Source organism: Oncorhynchus tshawytscha, linkage group LG18 (genome assembly GCF_018296145.1).
Source record: "Oncorhynchus tshawytscha isolate Ot180627B linkage group LG18, Otsh_v2.0, whole genome shotgun sequence".
Classification (NCBI taxonomy): domain Eukaryota; kingdom Metazoa; phylum Chordata; class Actinopteri; order Salmoniformes; family Salmonidae; genus Oncorhynchus; species Oncorhynchus tshawytscha.
In genome coordinates, this window is record NC_056446.1 from 26,860,659 (window position 1) to 26,877,260 (window position 16,602).

Consider the following 16,602-nt stretch of genomic DNA (forward strand, 5'->3'; position numbering starts at 1 on the left):
ACGCACCCTTGTGGGGCCCCAGTGTTGAGGATCAGCGGGGAGGAGATGTTGTTGCCTACCCTCACCACCTGGGGGCGGCCCGTCAGGAAGTCCAGTACCCAGTTGCACAGGGCGGGGTCGAGACCCAGGGTCTCGAGCTTGATGACGAGCTTGGAGGGTACTATGGTGTTGAATGCCGAGCTGTAGTCGATGAACAGCATTCTCACATAGGTATTCCTCTTGTCCAGATGGGTTAGGGCAGTGTGCAGTGTGGTTGAGATTGCATCGTCTGTGGACCTATTTGGGCGGTAAGCAAATTGGAGTGGGTCTAGGGTGTCAGGTAGGGTGGAGGTGATATGGTCCTTGACTAGTCTCTCAACGCACTTCATGATGACGGTAGTGAGTGCTACGGGGCGGTAGTCGTTTAGCTCAGTTATCTTAGCTTTCTTGGGAACAGGAACAATGGTGGCCCTCTTGAAGCATGTGGGAACAGCAGACTGGTATAGGGATTGATTGAATATGTCCGTAAACACACCGGCCAGCTGGTCTGCGCATGCTCTGAGGGCGCGGCTGGGGATGCCGTCTGGGCCTGCAGCCTTGCGAGGGTTAACACGTTTAAATGTCTTACTCACCTCGGCTGCAGTGAAGGAGAGTCCGTATGTTTTCGTTGCAGGCCATGTCAGTGGCACTGTATTGTCCTCAAAGCGGGCAAAAAAGTTATTTAGTCTGCCTGGGAGCAAGACATCCTGGTCCGTGACTGGGCTGGATTTCTTCTTGTAGTCCGTGATTGACTGTAGACCCTGCCACATGCCTCTTGTGTCTGAGCCGTTGAATTGAGATTCTACTTTGTCTCTGTACTGACGCTTAGCTTGTTTGATAGCCTTGCGGAGGGAATAGTTGCACTGTTTGTATTCGGTCATGTTACCAGTCACCTTGCCCTGATTAAAAGCAGTGGTTCGCGCTTTCAGTTTCACGCAAATGCTGCCATCAATCCACAGTTTCTGGTTAGGGAATGTTTTAATCGTTGCTATGGGAACGACATCTTCAACGCACGTTCTAATGAACTCGCTCACCGAATCAGCGTATTCGTCAATATTGTTATCTGACGCAATACGAAACATTTCCCAGTCCACGTGATGGAAGCAGTCTTGGAGTGTCATACAATCATACAACCGGTCTCGATGACTCCATCTGTCTGAGGAGGAGCAGTCTACTTATAGCGCTAGAGGATGAAATGGCTACAATGGTGCTCATAGAGCAGAGTTGAAATGGTCTGGCGAAATGACTGCTACTACGTGATGACATGATTACAAGATTAAGATAACTGTAGCCGAACTGCTCCGACCACAGATGGGGAATCATCAGATCATTGTATTTCTATTTTTTATTTAACCTTTATTTAACTAGGCAACTTAGTTAACAGCAAATTATTATTTATAATGACAGCCTAACCCAGACGATGCTGGGACAAATGTGTGCCGCCCTATGGGACTCCCAATCACAGCCGGTTGTGATACAAAATCAAAACAGGGTCTGTAGTGACACCTCTAGCACTGAGATGCAGTGCCTTAGAAATCTGCACCACTCGGGAGCCAGATAAAAAGACAGACAGTCATACACCACATGACCAAAAGTATGTGGACACCTGCTTGTTGAACATCTCATTCAATAGTCATGGGCATTAATGTGGAGTTGGTCTCCCCATTGCTGCTATAACAGCTTCCACTCTCTGGGAAGGCTTTCCACTAGATGTTGGTACATTGCTGCGGGGACATACTTCCATTCAGCCATGAGAGCATTAGCGAGGTCGGGCACTGATGTTGGGTGATTAGGCCTGGCTCGCAGTCGGCGTTCCAATTCATCCCAAAAGTGTTCGATGGGGTTTAGGTCAGGGCTCTGTGCAGGCCAATCAAGTTCTTCCATACAGATCTTGACAAACCATTTCTGTATAGACCTCGCTTTGTGCACAGTAGCATTGTCATGCTGAAACAGGAAAGGACCTTCCCCAAACTGTTGCCACAAAGTTGGAAGCACAGAATCGTCCAGATTGTCATTGTATGCTGTAGCGTTAAGATTTACTTTCACTGCAACTAAGGGGCCTAGCCCGAACCATGAAAACAGCCCCAGACCATTATTCCTCCTCCTCCTACATTTGGCACTATGCATTGGGGCAGGTAGCGTTCTCCTGACAACCTCCAAACCCAGATTCGTCCGAATGCCAGATGGTGAAGCGTGATTTATCATTCCAGAGAATGTGTTTCCACTGCTCCAGAGTCCAATGGTGGTGAGCTTTACACCACTCCAGCAGACGCTTGGCATTACGCATGGTGATCTTAGGCTTGTTGGCTGTTCAGCCATGAAAACCCATTTCATGGAGATCCCGAGAAACAGTTATTGTGCTGAAGTTGCTTCCAGAGGCAGTTTGGAACTCGGTAGTGAGTGTTGCAACTGAGGACAGACAATTTTTACGCTCTACGCGCTTCAGCACTTGGCGGTCCCGTTCAGTGAGCTTGTGTGGCCTACCACTTCACAGCTGAGCCGTTGTTGCTCCTAGACGTTTCCACTTCACAATAACAGCACTTACAGTTGACCGGGGCAGCTCTAGCAGGGCAGACATTTGACAAACTGACTTGTTAGAAAGGTGGCATCCTATGACGGTGCCATGTTGAAAGTCACTGAGCTCTTCAGTAAGGCCATTCTACTGCCAATGTTTGTCTATGGAGATTTTATACACCTGTCAGCAACGGGTGTGGCTGAAATAGCCAAATCCACTAATTTGAAGAGGTGTCCACATACTTTGGTATATATAGTGTACATACACAGCATGATGACCCCACGCGATAAACCCTGTCATTTAGAGAGGGAAGAGAAGTACGGAGGAGGCAGGGAAAGAGTGATAGAGAAAGGAGGGAGGAGAGAAGGAGACAGGAGGGTGAAGAGAGAGAAAAGGAGATGGGAAGGCAATGTGCTATAAACAACAGTAATAACAGAATGAAAGTGGAGACTTTAGCCCCCCCTGAGGTTTATAGACACATCTCATTCATCAACATGACATCATAGCCAGGCGTGACTGTATCATGCCAGGGGGTGAATTACATTTTAGTATTTTTTCTTTAACTAGGCAAGTCAGTTAAGAACAAATTCTTATTTACAATGACGGCCAGTGGGTTAACTGCCTTGTTCAGGGGCAGAGTGGCCGATTTTTACCTTGTCAGCACAGGGATTCGATCCAGCAACCTTTCGGTTACTGGCCCAACTCTCTAACCACTGAATGGACAGAGAGAAGTGTAGACTGCTGCTATTACAGCAATAGAATAGTAATTCTACAAGGACTGTGGCTATTTTACCACCCCAAGAATATGTTTACTATTGCTACTGTAGCTACAACCAGTGGCTAGTGCTAGTGGTACTACAACTACACCACATCCACAGAGGACCTTTGTGCCAGCACCATTCAATTGGGCTCACCATGGTAGGAGGAGTGATGCAGCCACACTGAGTCCAGAAGAGACAGCCACTACGTAGGCTACGACCAGGTTAGGAATGAACACCAGCATCACTGTGAACGGCATGATCCACTGGACAGAAAGAGAGATAGAGTAAGAGGAATGAACACACACACATACTGTACTTACTGTATACACAGTTAGTTGCACACACATTTGTAATCAGGGTTGGGTAGGTTACTTTCTAAATGTAATCCATTACAGTTACTAGTTACCTGTCAAAAATTGTAATCAGTTCAGTAACACAATCTGATTACTTTCCCTTTAAGAGGCAATAGAAGAAGACAAAAAGGATCCATCAAACGTATTTGGTGTGTCATTGTCACGCCCTGGTCTTAGTATTTTGTGTTTTATTTATTTATTTGGTCAGGCCAGGGTGTGACATGGGTTTATTTTGTGGTGTGTTTTTGTATTGGGGTTTTAGTAGGTATTGGGATTGTGGCTTAGTAGGGTTGTCTAGAAAAGTCTATGGTTGCCTGAGGTGGTTCTCAATCAGAGGCAGGTGATTATCGTTGTCTCTGATTGGGAACCATATTTAGGCAGCCATATTCTTTGAGTGTTTCGTGGGTGATTGTTCCTGTCTCTGTGTTTGTTTGTACCAGATAGGCTCAGTCACTTTATTTTTTTTATTTTTTCCTTGTTTTGGAAGAGAAGAGAACGTGAGCCGGGTGCGCCATTCTCCTTGCGGAGATGGTGCTAAATCCATCAACACGGTCGGTCCCTGGGATTGGGCTGGCCAACACGATTCGGTTTGCTTGGAAGGAAAAGGAGTTGGAGCCTTTAGGACGGGAAACTTTTGGAAGGATAATATTGATGGGGATTCTAAAGCTGACGGTGAAGGACGTGTTTTGTTTCCAAGGCAACTCGTTGGAGGGAGCATACGACGTGGCACTATATACAGAGGAGAAACACGAAGGCCGATGAGCCACTATGAAATAACAAGCCTGGCGAAGAACAACTTTAGGGTTGTAACTGTCAACATTTACAACCCATACGTTAAGGACGAAGAGGTGAGGGCCTTTCTGGGGAGATACATGGATAACGTCTCCTCAGCAAGGCACCTCAAAGACTCCCTTGGGTTTTGGAATGGGAGGAGAGGCTTCCAGGCCCTCCTCAGGGAGGACCCAAAGGGACATGGTGGCTACCTCCATCCTCCTGCTATGTTCTCCCTAGGGGACTGACAGGGGACGTTGTTTTATGCACGTCAGCCCCCATTTTGCAGGCGCTGTATGGCCTACGGCCACATATTCGCCTCGTGCAGCACAAGAAAATGCAGATTTTGTGGATCTGAGGAACACGAGGCAAGGGATTGTGACAAGCCTAAGGCGTGCCACGGGTGTGGCTCGTCAGCACACCTGTGGCGGGGTGCCCGGCACGTCAGAGGTCATATGCGTCTGCGGCTGGGGGGGGAGCAGGAGCGGGGGATGGGGGAAGAAGAGGAGGGGAAGGAAGCACGCCTCATGACCAGAGTACAGGTTCAGAGGGGAAGGCCGCAAGGAAGGAGGAGGAGCAAGAAGCGGCGGATGGAAGAGAGAAGGAAACAGAAGGCACGGGAGTAGGAGAACCAGGAAAAGCGGCGGAAGAAGGCAACCGAGTGGAGGAGCATGAGAGAGAAGAAAGCGAGGGAGGAGTGGTGGAGAAGGAGACGGTGGAAGAGCAAGTGGAGTGGGGGGAAAGTGCCCTGGTGGAAGAGATGAGGGGTATGGTGGAGGAGCTGGCGGGGGGGAGGGTGGTATCTCTCCACTGCCGCCATCACCAAAGAAGAGAATGAAGAGGAGGGTGCGATTGGCCGACAGTGAGAGGGAGGGGATGGCCAAGAGAGTGATGGGGTGGGAGAAACCTCTGGGTTGCTGCTGGTTTCCCCAGGCCCTCAACTTCTGTTGGGTGGGGACACACCTAATAAGACTCAGGACTGGGTACAGGAGGAGGTGGGGAGTTTTTGTTTGGGGACTCAGCCTCCCGATTTTTTTCCAAACCAGCTGCAGCACTGGGGAGGGGAGGAGTGTGGGGGTAGACCCAGGGTGCAGGGCACCCCGGAGCCAAACACTATTCCTGCATCCTGGGTTGTGAGATGGAGGAAGAGGGGGATGTCGGGAGTACAGATGGTGTTCTCACCGGTAGATATGGAGCAGGGGAGCATCGGGTGAGTCTCCTGTTTTTTTTTTTTTTTTTTTTCTGTCTGGGTTTAGAATTTGAGTGTATTACATGTTTTTATTTTATTCTTTCATGGGGTCTAATTTGACTTTTGTTAGTTTAAATGTAAGGGGTTTAAGGGATTTTGTTAAGAGGAGGGTGGTTTTTAGTTATTTGGAGGGTGTGGGGTTTGATTTTGTTTTTACAGGAGGTTCACCTGAGGGATGGAGGGGATGTTAGTAGGTTTAAGAGGGAGTGGGACAAAGGGGAGTCGGTTTGGGGTATTGGGGGGGTGCACTCATCGGGGGTAGGGATTTTGCGTGGGCACAGGGAGGTAAAAGTGGAGGATTCTTTTGTGGTAATGCAGGGGAGGGTTATAGGGGTGGATGTCACGATAAGGGATTGTAAATTTAGATTAGTGGTGGTGTATGGGCCACAGGTGGTGGCAGACAGGAGGGAGATGGTGGACTGTCTGACGCCCCTGTGTGTCACAAATAGGAAATTAGTGATAGGGTATGGATTTTAATACAGATTTAGGAATAGGGGGGATAGCAGTGCAGGCGCCATTACCGGGCTAATGGCTTGCCATGGTCTGGTTGATGGTGGTCTGCACACTACTCCGAAAATGGCCGGTCCTACATGGCGCAACTCCAGGGGGGTTGAGCGGAGGCTTGACTATATTTTTGTATCAAGGTCTTTGGGTAAGTTGTCTGGGCGGCTGTTGCCTGTTTTCTTTTCGGATCTTGACGGGGTGCTCCTGCAGGTGGGGTCGCCAGTCTGCCTCTTTGGTAGGGGGTACTGGAAGTTAGATCGGGATGTGCTGGAGGAGCAGGCTTTTGTTGACGGGTTTTATGGTTTCTTTTGGAGGCTTGAAGGCCTCCGGTCCATGTGCGAGGGGGTGTTAGAGTGGTGGGAATTAGTTAAGGTGAGGATTAGGGCTTTTATAATAGGGTATTGCAAGAGGGAAAAAAGGGAGGAGAGGATGGAGGTGGATCGTATCCAAAGGTTAATTGAACTCGAGTACGAGGCAGGCAACCTCGGCGGGTCGTTTGACTGGGAGAGATCCGCAACCCTAAAGGCGCAGCTCAGGGAGTTGCAGGAGCGGAAGGCTCGAGCATTCCTGGAGCGTGCATAGTGGCTTTCTAGAACACAATGAGACTTGTTCACAATGAGACTATGTTCTTTAAGTTGGTTAGGGCCAGACAGAGTAGGAAGGTAATGCATGGCGTTAGGGAAGAAAATGGTAGTATAGTTAGAGAACCAGAGGATATGGTCAGGGTGACAACTGATCATTTCCAAGGTTTATTTAAGGAAAGGGAAATAGATGTAGAGCAGGGAAATGTGTTTTAGAACACTTGTCCAGGCGGTTGCCGGAGGACATTAGAGAAGTGATGGAGGCCCAGATTTCACTAGAAGAGGTTGAGAGCACTCTTAGGAGGATGGGAAAAGGGAAGGTGCCTGGGATGGATGGGCTGCCGGCTGAGTTTTATCTCAAGTTTTGGGGTATACTTGGACCAGTGGTCCTCGAAGTCTTGAAGGCCATCCTTGAGACGGGGGTCCCGGGGATCAATGGCTGTTGGTGTGCTGTCACTTTTATATAAGAAGGGGGAAGTAACAGACCTTGGCAACTGGCGGCCGTTGACCATGCTGTGTGTAGATTACAAGCTATTTGCAAAGGTTTTAGCAGACCAGTTGCGCACAGCCCTTCCCTACGTCGTCCATGAGGATCAGACGTGCGGGGTAGAGGGCCGCTCTATTAGATGGAACCTACAGTTAATCAGGGACTCCATCGCTTGGGTTGAAGATAGAGGACTGCCTTTAATGGTAGCAGCGCTAGATCAGGCGAAAGCCTTTGATCGCGTGAATAGATCCTTTTTATTCAGAGTGTTAGGTCGATTAGGATTTGGGGAGAAGTTCATAGGATGGATTCGTACATTATATGTCGGAGCGGGGTGCCGAGTTAGTGTAAATAGTCACTTGGGTGACGTTTTTGACCTCTCGTCTGGGGTCAGGCAGGGGTGCCCACTCTCGGCTCTCCTCTTCGTTCTGTACATGGAGCCTCTGGGGGCTGCCATTAGGGCAGACACAGGGGTGGAAGGCTTGTTGATCCCTGGAAGTGGTGGGCTGCGTGTTAAGATGACGCAGTACGCCGACGACACTTCCTTGCTGCTGTGCAAGGACTCGTGCCTGACAAGGTCCCTTGCCATCTTTGGGGATTTCACCCGAGCGTCGGGAGCGGTTCTGAACCATGCAAAGTCTTCCGTCAAGTTTTTCGGAAGATGGCGGGGTAGAACGGGTGTGCCCGGGGGGTTATCTCTCTGTGAGGGGGCCCTGAGGATTCTCGGGGTCCATTTTGAGACCTCCGGCTCAGCGACGCTAAACTGGAACATGTGTATTGCAGTGGTACAGAGGAAGCTAGCAATGTGGAAGGCTAGGTATTTGTCTTTTATGGGCAAAGTCCTGGTCCTAAAGGTGGATGTGTTGCCGTCTCTTTTGTATTTGGCGTACATCTACCCATTGCCGGCTTGTCTGAGGAGGCCTCTAGTGAGGCTTGTGTTTCAGTTCATGTGGAGTGGCAGGTGCGAGTGGGTCGCCAGGGCACGCATGCTCTGTCCCATCGGGGAGGGAGGTAGGGGGGTACCACATTTCCCCCTCGAGAAGCGTAATGGTGTGGTCTAACACGGGTCCTCGGGCGGAACAGCTGCCGTGGCACTTTGGTCATGCGGCCAAGTGGCTGCGTGCGCACCCTGAGGTTGAAGTTGCCCGAGTAGGTTTAGATCACAGGCACCTGTACGAGAAGGTCAGAAAGGCAGGGAGTCCGGCGCCTGTAGTGGGAATCTCGGAAGTGGTCTGGGAGGAAGTGCAGGCGCGGAGTCTGGACAACAGGCTCAAGGACCTGAATTGGTTGAGCCTCCATAAGTGCTTGCCGGTACGTTCCATCATGTACCGGTATAGTTTGGTGCAATCCCCCACCTGTCCAAGATCCTCTTGTGGCAGGGAGGAGACTGTGCGCCATGCCTTTTGGGACTGTGCCTTTGCCGGAGTAGTATGGGCTAGGGCACGGGTGTTGTTAGGTTTGGTAAGGGGGGATTTTGTATTGACGTGGGCCAGGTTAGAGAGAGGTGTAGGGAGAGCGAGAGGGACGGATAGGGACAGGTTTCTGCCCTGGCTTCTCATGAGTCTCTCATGAGTCTCTGTGGGAAGCCAGGCAGAACATGGTGAAGACAGGGAGAGATTGGGGGGTGGAAGGGATAGTGAGGAGGGTGGAAGGAGATTTGAGGGGGAGGATGAAGAGGGAGGAGAGGAAGTGGGGGCAGCATGCTGCTCGGGAGAGGTGGAAGGGGGGTTTAGGGCTGGGTGTCATTTAGATTTGTAAGGGGATAGATTAGGGATGGGGAGATAGGGAAAGGTAGTTTGTAGGGTGATGGAGATGGAAGATGCTCCCCTGAGGTTTTGTTTGGGGTTTTTGTTTAGTTAAATTAGTTAAATTAAAATACCATTATTTGAGTATGTATGACAATTATGAGTTGTAAAGAATGAATGGTATTGAAGATAATAAATTATTTTTTATTAAAAAGATAGGCTGTATAGGTTTTCACGTTTGCTGTTTTTGTATTGTCCGTTTTTTTCATCGTCATTAAATATGTATCAAGAATACCACGCTGCATTTTGGTCCGACTCTCCTTCACCGCAAGAAAACCGTAACAGTCATCAAAGTGGTCTCTAACTTGTGGTCAGTGGTCTCTGACTTGTGGTCAGTGGTCTCTGACTTGTGGACTCGATCAGGTGGAACAAACTTAAACTTGCGCCTTTTTTCAATGCTGAATTGAATGTCATTGAGATAACATAAAGATGTCAATGTATTTTCTTTGCAAAAATCCTTTCTGATTTCAAAAGTAATCCAACAAGTAATCATCTAGTTTTTCAAAAGAATCTGTAATCTGATTCAAATAATTTTGTTGCTAATTTCACTGACTACAGCTAGTTTTTTTGTAATCAGTTACTCTCCAACCCTGTTTGTAATACCATATTATAATAATACCAGAGATTTTTTTTTTGCCTCTCCAGAAGCAATAATATGTTTGTACACAAGGTGGCATGTTTTTATCATCAGTGGAGCATCACCACCACCCAGTCCCAGACACTTACCGTGATTCCACAGAAGGCTGCCTTCTTCTTGCCGAACCGCTCCAGAAACCACTGCCACAAAGGGATGCTCACTACTGCAGATACCTGGGAAGAGCAGTATCATTTTAAGAACATGCTATACTATTGTTTTTGGTTTTAAGTATACTCTAATGTCATATAAAACCATGCACTGATGCCAATAGGACATTTGTGTGAAAGTGTAAGTTTCTAGTTACATTGATCTAGGTCTGAAACCAGAACTCACCAGGATGGTCAGCACAATGTTCTGGAAGTGGTCTCTCAGGTCCACTGCATGCGTACAGAACAGGACAAAGTTGCTTTGCACCAACTGGAAATCAGATCAGATATCACACACATTCGTTCTTCAGAAAGATTCAGAATATTCTGCACTGTCCTATCCTCTCTGCCCACGGTGCCAAATCACTGGAGAAGCTGCTGACTAACGCAAAGTTTCCTCCCTGCTCTTGAATGATATATAATCCTTCTATTCTGATGAGCTGACAGTAAGTTATTAAAGGGAAGATTTGTGAGATACGGCAGTTGAGATGTTTGAGGTGGAATCTATTAAAGCTGTACTATATAGTTCCAATGCCAACCAACCATATGATCACAGCCATACAAGAAGTGTACCACTGAGAATTCTCATAATGATAACAATAACTAGATATTACATCATTGTAATATGACTATCTGTCTGTTTATCATCACCGGATGGATTTGGAGCTGAGAGAGAGATGCTGTCAAGCATATTTCCTCAAACACACTGAGTGCTCTATTTTTCTTGATCAAATCAACATTCAATGGCAGGCAGGCAGGCAGGCTGTATCTGGAGCCATTCTGGGTCCAATCATAACACAAGACCCATTACCATCCCACTGTGGGTGTCATGTCTGAGAGGGGGTCTATCAATGTGCCCACAAATCATAACACAACACCCATCCCACTGTGGATGTCATGTCTGAGAAGGGGTGTATCAATGTTCCCACCTGAATGGCAACGGAGATGAAGAGGAAGGCAGCAGTCAGAGTGAGGTAGGGACCGTGACGCATCACCAGGATGAAGCCCTTGTGGAATGGGATCTGCTTCTCCGTCTTCGAAATGTACGGATCTGTGCGAGGAAGAAAAATAACGAGATCTGACAGTGTCAAAAGAGACAGTTTCTTTGGTTTCCATCTTTTATCCCTGTCTAAAAAATAGCTCAAACTAGCCCGCAAAGCACCAGAGAGAAGAAAGCATGAGTGAGACACATATGGGAGACTTCCCCTCCAATCTGGTAACCCTGTAGATGCCCCTGCATTGCTAGTATTGCTATGCTCTGTGTGTGTGTGTGTGTGTGTGTGGGGGGGGGGTATAAGTACAGTGAACCAGAACTGACAGGTTCTCTGGTACAGAGGTCAGCAGTTCATTGACAGCCTCCATGTGCAGTATAAACACACAAGATATGTCATTTTATACTTAACACTTAGTCCTCCTTGTTTTCCTGAGTTGGATAATCATTGCATGAGGCTGAAGCTAGCTACAGTATATACTGTATTTTATTGCATGAGGCTGAAGCTAGCTACAGTATATACTGTATTTCATTGCATGAGGCTGAAGCTAGCTACAGTATATACTGTATTTCATTGCATGAGGCTGAAGCTAGCTACAGTATATACTGTATTTCATTGCATGAGGCTGAAGCTAGCTACAGTATATACTGTATTTCATTGCATGAGGCTGAAGCTAGCTACAGTATATACTGTATTTCATTGCATGAGGCTGAAGCTAGCTACAGTATATACTGTATTTTATTGCATGAGGCTGAAGCTAGCTACAGTATATACTGTATTTTATTGCATGAGGCTGAAGCTAGCTACAGTATATACTGTATTTCATTGCATGAGGCTGAAGCTAGCTACAGTATATACTGTATTTTATTGCATGAGGCTGAAGCTAGCTACAGTATATACTGTATTTCATTGCATGAGGCTGAAGCTAGCTACAGTATATACTGTATTTCATTGCATGAGGCTGAAGCTAGCTACAGTATATACTGTATTTCATTGCATGAGGCTGAAGCTAGCTACAGTATATACTGTATTTCATTGCATGAGGCTGAAGCTAGCTACAGTATATACTGTATTTTATTGCATGAGGCTGAAGCTAGCTACAGTATATACTGTATTTCATTGCATGAGGCTGAAGCTAGCTACAGTATATACTGTATTTCATTGCATGAGGCTGAAGCTAGCTACAGTATATACTGTATTTCATTGCATGAGGCTGAAGCTAGCTACAGTATATACTGTATTTCATTGCATGAGGCTGAAGCTAGCTACAGTATATACTGTATTTTATTGCATGAGGCTGAAGCTAGCTATATGGAGGCCAGAAATAGTCCAGTCAGAATAAGGCTCAAAACAATTCAACGGAGTGCTACTGTGCTTACTGGTACATTGCAAATGGCGTTTGGGTGAAATGAATGAAGGGAAAGAGAGAGGAGCACACTCACTTGCTGGGAAAGAGTGTGCACAAACACACACACACACAAGCACATATGCGAGCACACGCACACACTCACCGTCTCTCTCTTTGACTCCCAGGAACATGACCACAGTGCAGATGAGAAACACTCCTCCAATCACACCAGCAGCGATCATATACATTTCCTTCTGCAAGTAGAGAGAATAAACAATCATATACTGTTACTGTACACCTCATTCTGCAAGGAGGACAGAGAGAAACAATATACCATGTACACCTCATTCTGCAAGGAGGACAGAGAGAAACAATATACCATGTACACCTCATTCTGCAAGGAGGACAGAGAGAAACAATATACCATGTACACCTCATTCTGCAAGGAGGACAGAGAGAAACAATATACCATGTACACCTCGTTCTGCAAGGAGGACAGAGAGAAACAATATACCATGTACACCTCGTTCTGCAAGGAGGACAGAGAGAAACAATATACCATGTACACCTCGTTCTGCAAGGAGGACAGAGAGAAACAATATACCATGTACACCTCATTCTGCAAGGAGGACAGAGAGAAACAATATACCATGTACACCTCGTTCTGCAAAGAGGACAGAGAGAAACAATATACCATGTACACCTCGTTCTGCAAGGAGGACAGAGAGAAACAATATACCATGTACACCTCGTTCTGCAAGGAGGACAGAGAGAAACAATATACCATGTACACCTCATTCTGCAAGGAGGACAGAGAGAAACAATATACCATGTACACCTCGTTCTGCAAGGAGGACAGAGAGAAACAATATACCATGTACACCTCATTCTGCAAAGGAGGACATTCTGCAAGGAGGAGAAACAATATACCATGTACACCTCATTCTGCAAGGAGGACAGAGAGAAACAATATACCATGTACACCTCATTCTGCAAGGAGGACAGAGAGAAACAATATACCATGTACACCTCATTCTGCAAGGAGGACAGAGAGAAACAATATACCATGAGAAACAATATACACCTCATTCTGCAAGGAGGACAGAGAGAAACAATATACCATGTACACCTCATTCTGCAAGGAGGACAGAGAGAAACAATATACCATGTACACCTCATTCTGCAAGGAGGACAGAGAGAAACAATATACCATGTACACCTCATTCTGCAAGGAGGACAGAGAGAAACAATATACCATGTACACCTCATTCTGCAAGGAGGACAGAGAGAAACAATATACCATGTACACCTCATTCTGCAAGGAGGACAGAGAGAAACAATATACCATGTACACCTCATTCTGCAAGGAGGACAGAGAGAAACAATATACCATGTACACCTCATTCTGCAAAGGCAAGAAAACAACAGTGTAAATGTAACCTTTATTTGTTCAATTTAGATGTCCATTAGGTATTGTTTTATACTACTCTTCCTGGGGTCCACTACACATCTTTATTTCTTTGGTTACCTTTATTTTATTTTACTAGGCAAGTCAGTTAAGAACAAATTCTTATTTACAATGACGGCCTAGGAACAGTGGGTTAACTGCCTGTTCAGGGGCAGAACGACAGATTTGTACCTTGTCAGCTCAGGGGTTTGGACTTGCAACCTTCCGGTTACTAGTCCAACGCTCTAACCACAAGGCTACGCTGCCGCCCCGGTTACACAAGGAGGACATCTGAACTGAGCCTTCCTCAATCTCCATCATGTGTGTGTGTGTGAGTGTATGTGTGCTCATCGTGGTTACAGAGGGCCATGCATGGTGAAAAGGCCGCACCATCAGGGTTTACTCAGAATCCTTTGGAATGGTACCACTGGAGCCCTTAAATAGCTGCGGCATGTCCGAACCCGACACGGAACAGTTTGGGCAGGAGCCGCTCGCCATGTTTTATCTACCCAGAAATCACTCTGCATTCACAGGATTCACAAGGTTGTCTCACTCATGTTTTCATTGACTGTATGTCTACTTCTAGGAAATGAACAACAGATACAGTTAAATATGTAATGTTCCGGTCTGGGTATGGCTGGTTTTAGGCCGGAAATAGATGTTCAATATTGTTGGTTCCTTTATCTCAGCAAACTGCATGTCGAGTTTGGGGTCTGGGGTTCATTCATGTGTTTTTAAATGTGATAAAAATAGCCTTAATCACACAGACTGTGGTAGCCCCACAGACTGTGGTCTCTTATTTCAGGGAGGGGGATTGGTGAAGCCCTCTTAAAGTTGGTTGATTTGGTAAGACTAGATCTCACCTCTAGATAGTCTGCAAACACAAACTTCACATTCATTCATCCTATTCCTTTTAGTTTCAACAATTTACAATGTTCATGCTTGTTGACCTTCAACTTGTTTCCTGTTGTTTCTTTTCAACTCTGAGGCCTCAAAAAAGGAAAGAAAGAAGTTAAGTAAAAGGAAAAGATGAGTGTGAAAGTACAGCCCTGAGTTAGTTCAGGACACTACAGCCCTGAGTTAGTTCTGGACACTACAGCCCTGAGTTAGTTCTGGACACTACAGCCCTGAGTTAGTTCTGGACACTACAGCCCTGAGTTAGTTCAGGACACTACAGCCCTGAGTTAGTTCTGGACACTACAGCCCTGAGTTAGTTCTGGACACTACAGCCCTGAGTTAGTTCAGGACACTACAGCCCTGAGTTAGTTCAGGACACTACAGCCCTGAGTTAGTTCAGGACACTACAGCCCTGAGTTAGTTCAGGACACTACAGCCCTGAGTTAGTTCAGGACACTACAGCCCTGAGTTAGTTCAGGACACTACAGCCCTGAGTTAGTTCAGGACACTACAGCCCTGAGTTAGTTCAGGACACTACAGCCCTGAGTTAGTTCAGGACACTACAGCCCTGAGTTAGTTCAGGACACTACAGCCCTGAGTTAGTTCAGGACACTACAGCCCAGTACAGCCCTGAGTTAGTTCAGGACACTACAGCCCTGAGTTAGTTCAGGACACTACAGTCCTGAGTTAGTTCAGGACACTACAGCCCAGACACTACAGCCCTGAGTTAGTTCAGGACACTACAGCCCTGAGTTAGTTCAGGACACTACAGCCCTGAGTTAGTTCAGGACACTACAGTCCTGAGTTAGTTCAGGACACTACAGCCCTGAGTTAGTTCAGGACACTACAGCCCTGAGTTAGTTCAGGACACTACAGTCCTGAGTTAGTTCAGGACACTACAGCCCTGAGTTAGTTCAGGACACTACAGTCAGGACACTACAGCCCTGAGTTAGTTCAGGACACTACAGTCCTGAGTTAGTTCAGGACACTACAGCCCTGAGTTAGTTCAGGACACTACAGCCCTGAGTTAGTTCAGGACACTACAGTACAGCCCTGAGTTAGTTCAGGACCTGAGTTAGTTCAGGACACTACAGCCCTGAGTTAGTTCAGGACACTACAGCCCTGAGTTAGTTCAGGTACAGCCCTGAGTTAGTTCAGGACACTACAGCCCTGAGTTAGTTCAGGACACTACAGCCCTGAGTTAGTTCAGGACACTACAGCCCTGAGTTAGTTCTGGACACTACAGCCCTGAGTTAGTTCTGGACACTACAGCCCTGAGTTAGTTCAGGACACTACAGCTGAGTTAGTTCAGGACACTACAGCCCTGAGTTAGTTCAGGACACTACAGCCCTGAGTTAGTTCAGGACACTACAGCCCTGAGTTAGTTCAGGACACTACAGCCCTGAGTTAGTTCAGGACACTACAGCCCTGAGTTAGTTCAGGACACTACAGCCCTGAGTTAGTTCAGGACACTACAGTCCTGAGTTAGTTCAGGACACTACAGCCCTGAGTTAGTTCAGGACACTACAGTTAGTTCAGGACACTACAGCCCTGAGTTAGTTCAGGACACTACAGCCCTGAGTTAGTTCAGGACACTACAGCCCTGAGTTAGTTCAGGACACTACAGCCCTGAGTTAGTTCAGGACACTACAGCCCTGAGTTAGTTCAGGACACTACAGTCCTGAGTTAGTTCAGGACACTACAGCCCTGAGTTAGTTCAGGACACTACAGCCCTGAGACACTACAGCCCTAGTTCAGGACACTACAGTCCTGAGTTAGTTCAGGACACTACAGCCCTGAGTTAGTTCAGGACACTACAGCCCTGAGTTAGTTCAGGACACTACAGTACAGCCCTGAGTTAGTTCAGGACACTACAGCCCTGAGTTAGTTCAGGACACTACAGCCCTGAGTTAGTTCAGGACACTACAGCCCTGAGTTAGTTCAGGACACTACAGCCCTGAGTTAGTTCAGGACACTACAGCCCTGAGTTAGTTCAGGACACTACAGTCCTGAGTTAGTTCAGGACACTACAGTCCTGAGTTAGTTCAGGACACTACAGCCCTGAGTTAGTTCAGGACACTACAGCCCTGAGTT

General features: G+C 47.0%; 1 protein-coding gene across 1 annotated transcript in view; it reads right to left on the reverse strand.

Annotated features, from left to right (window-relative positions):
- LOC112217807 (major facilitator superfamily domain-containing protein 2B) overlaps window positions 1–16,602 on the reverse strand; it is a 33,750-nt gene that overhangs the window by 3,762 nt on the left and 13,386 nt on the right. The window contains exons 8-12 of the mRNA XM_042300883.1: window positions 12,328–12,418; window positions 10,754–10,875; window positions 10,012–10,095; window positions 9,768–9,851; window positions 3,448–3,557 (exon numbers count right to left, since the gene is read on the reverse strand). Of these exons, the coding sequence (XP_042156817.1) occupies window positions 3,448–3,557; window positions 9,768–9,851; window positions 10,012–10,095; window positions 10,754–10,875; window positions 12,328–12,418 (491 nt within the window). The remainder of the gene's footprint in view (window positions 1–3,447; window positions 3,558–9,767; window positions 9,852–10,011; window positions 10,096–10,753; window positions 10,876–12,327; window positions 12,419–16,602) is intronic.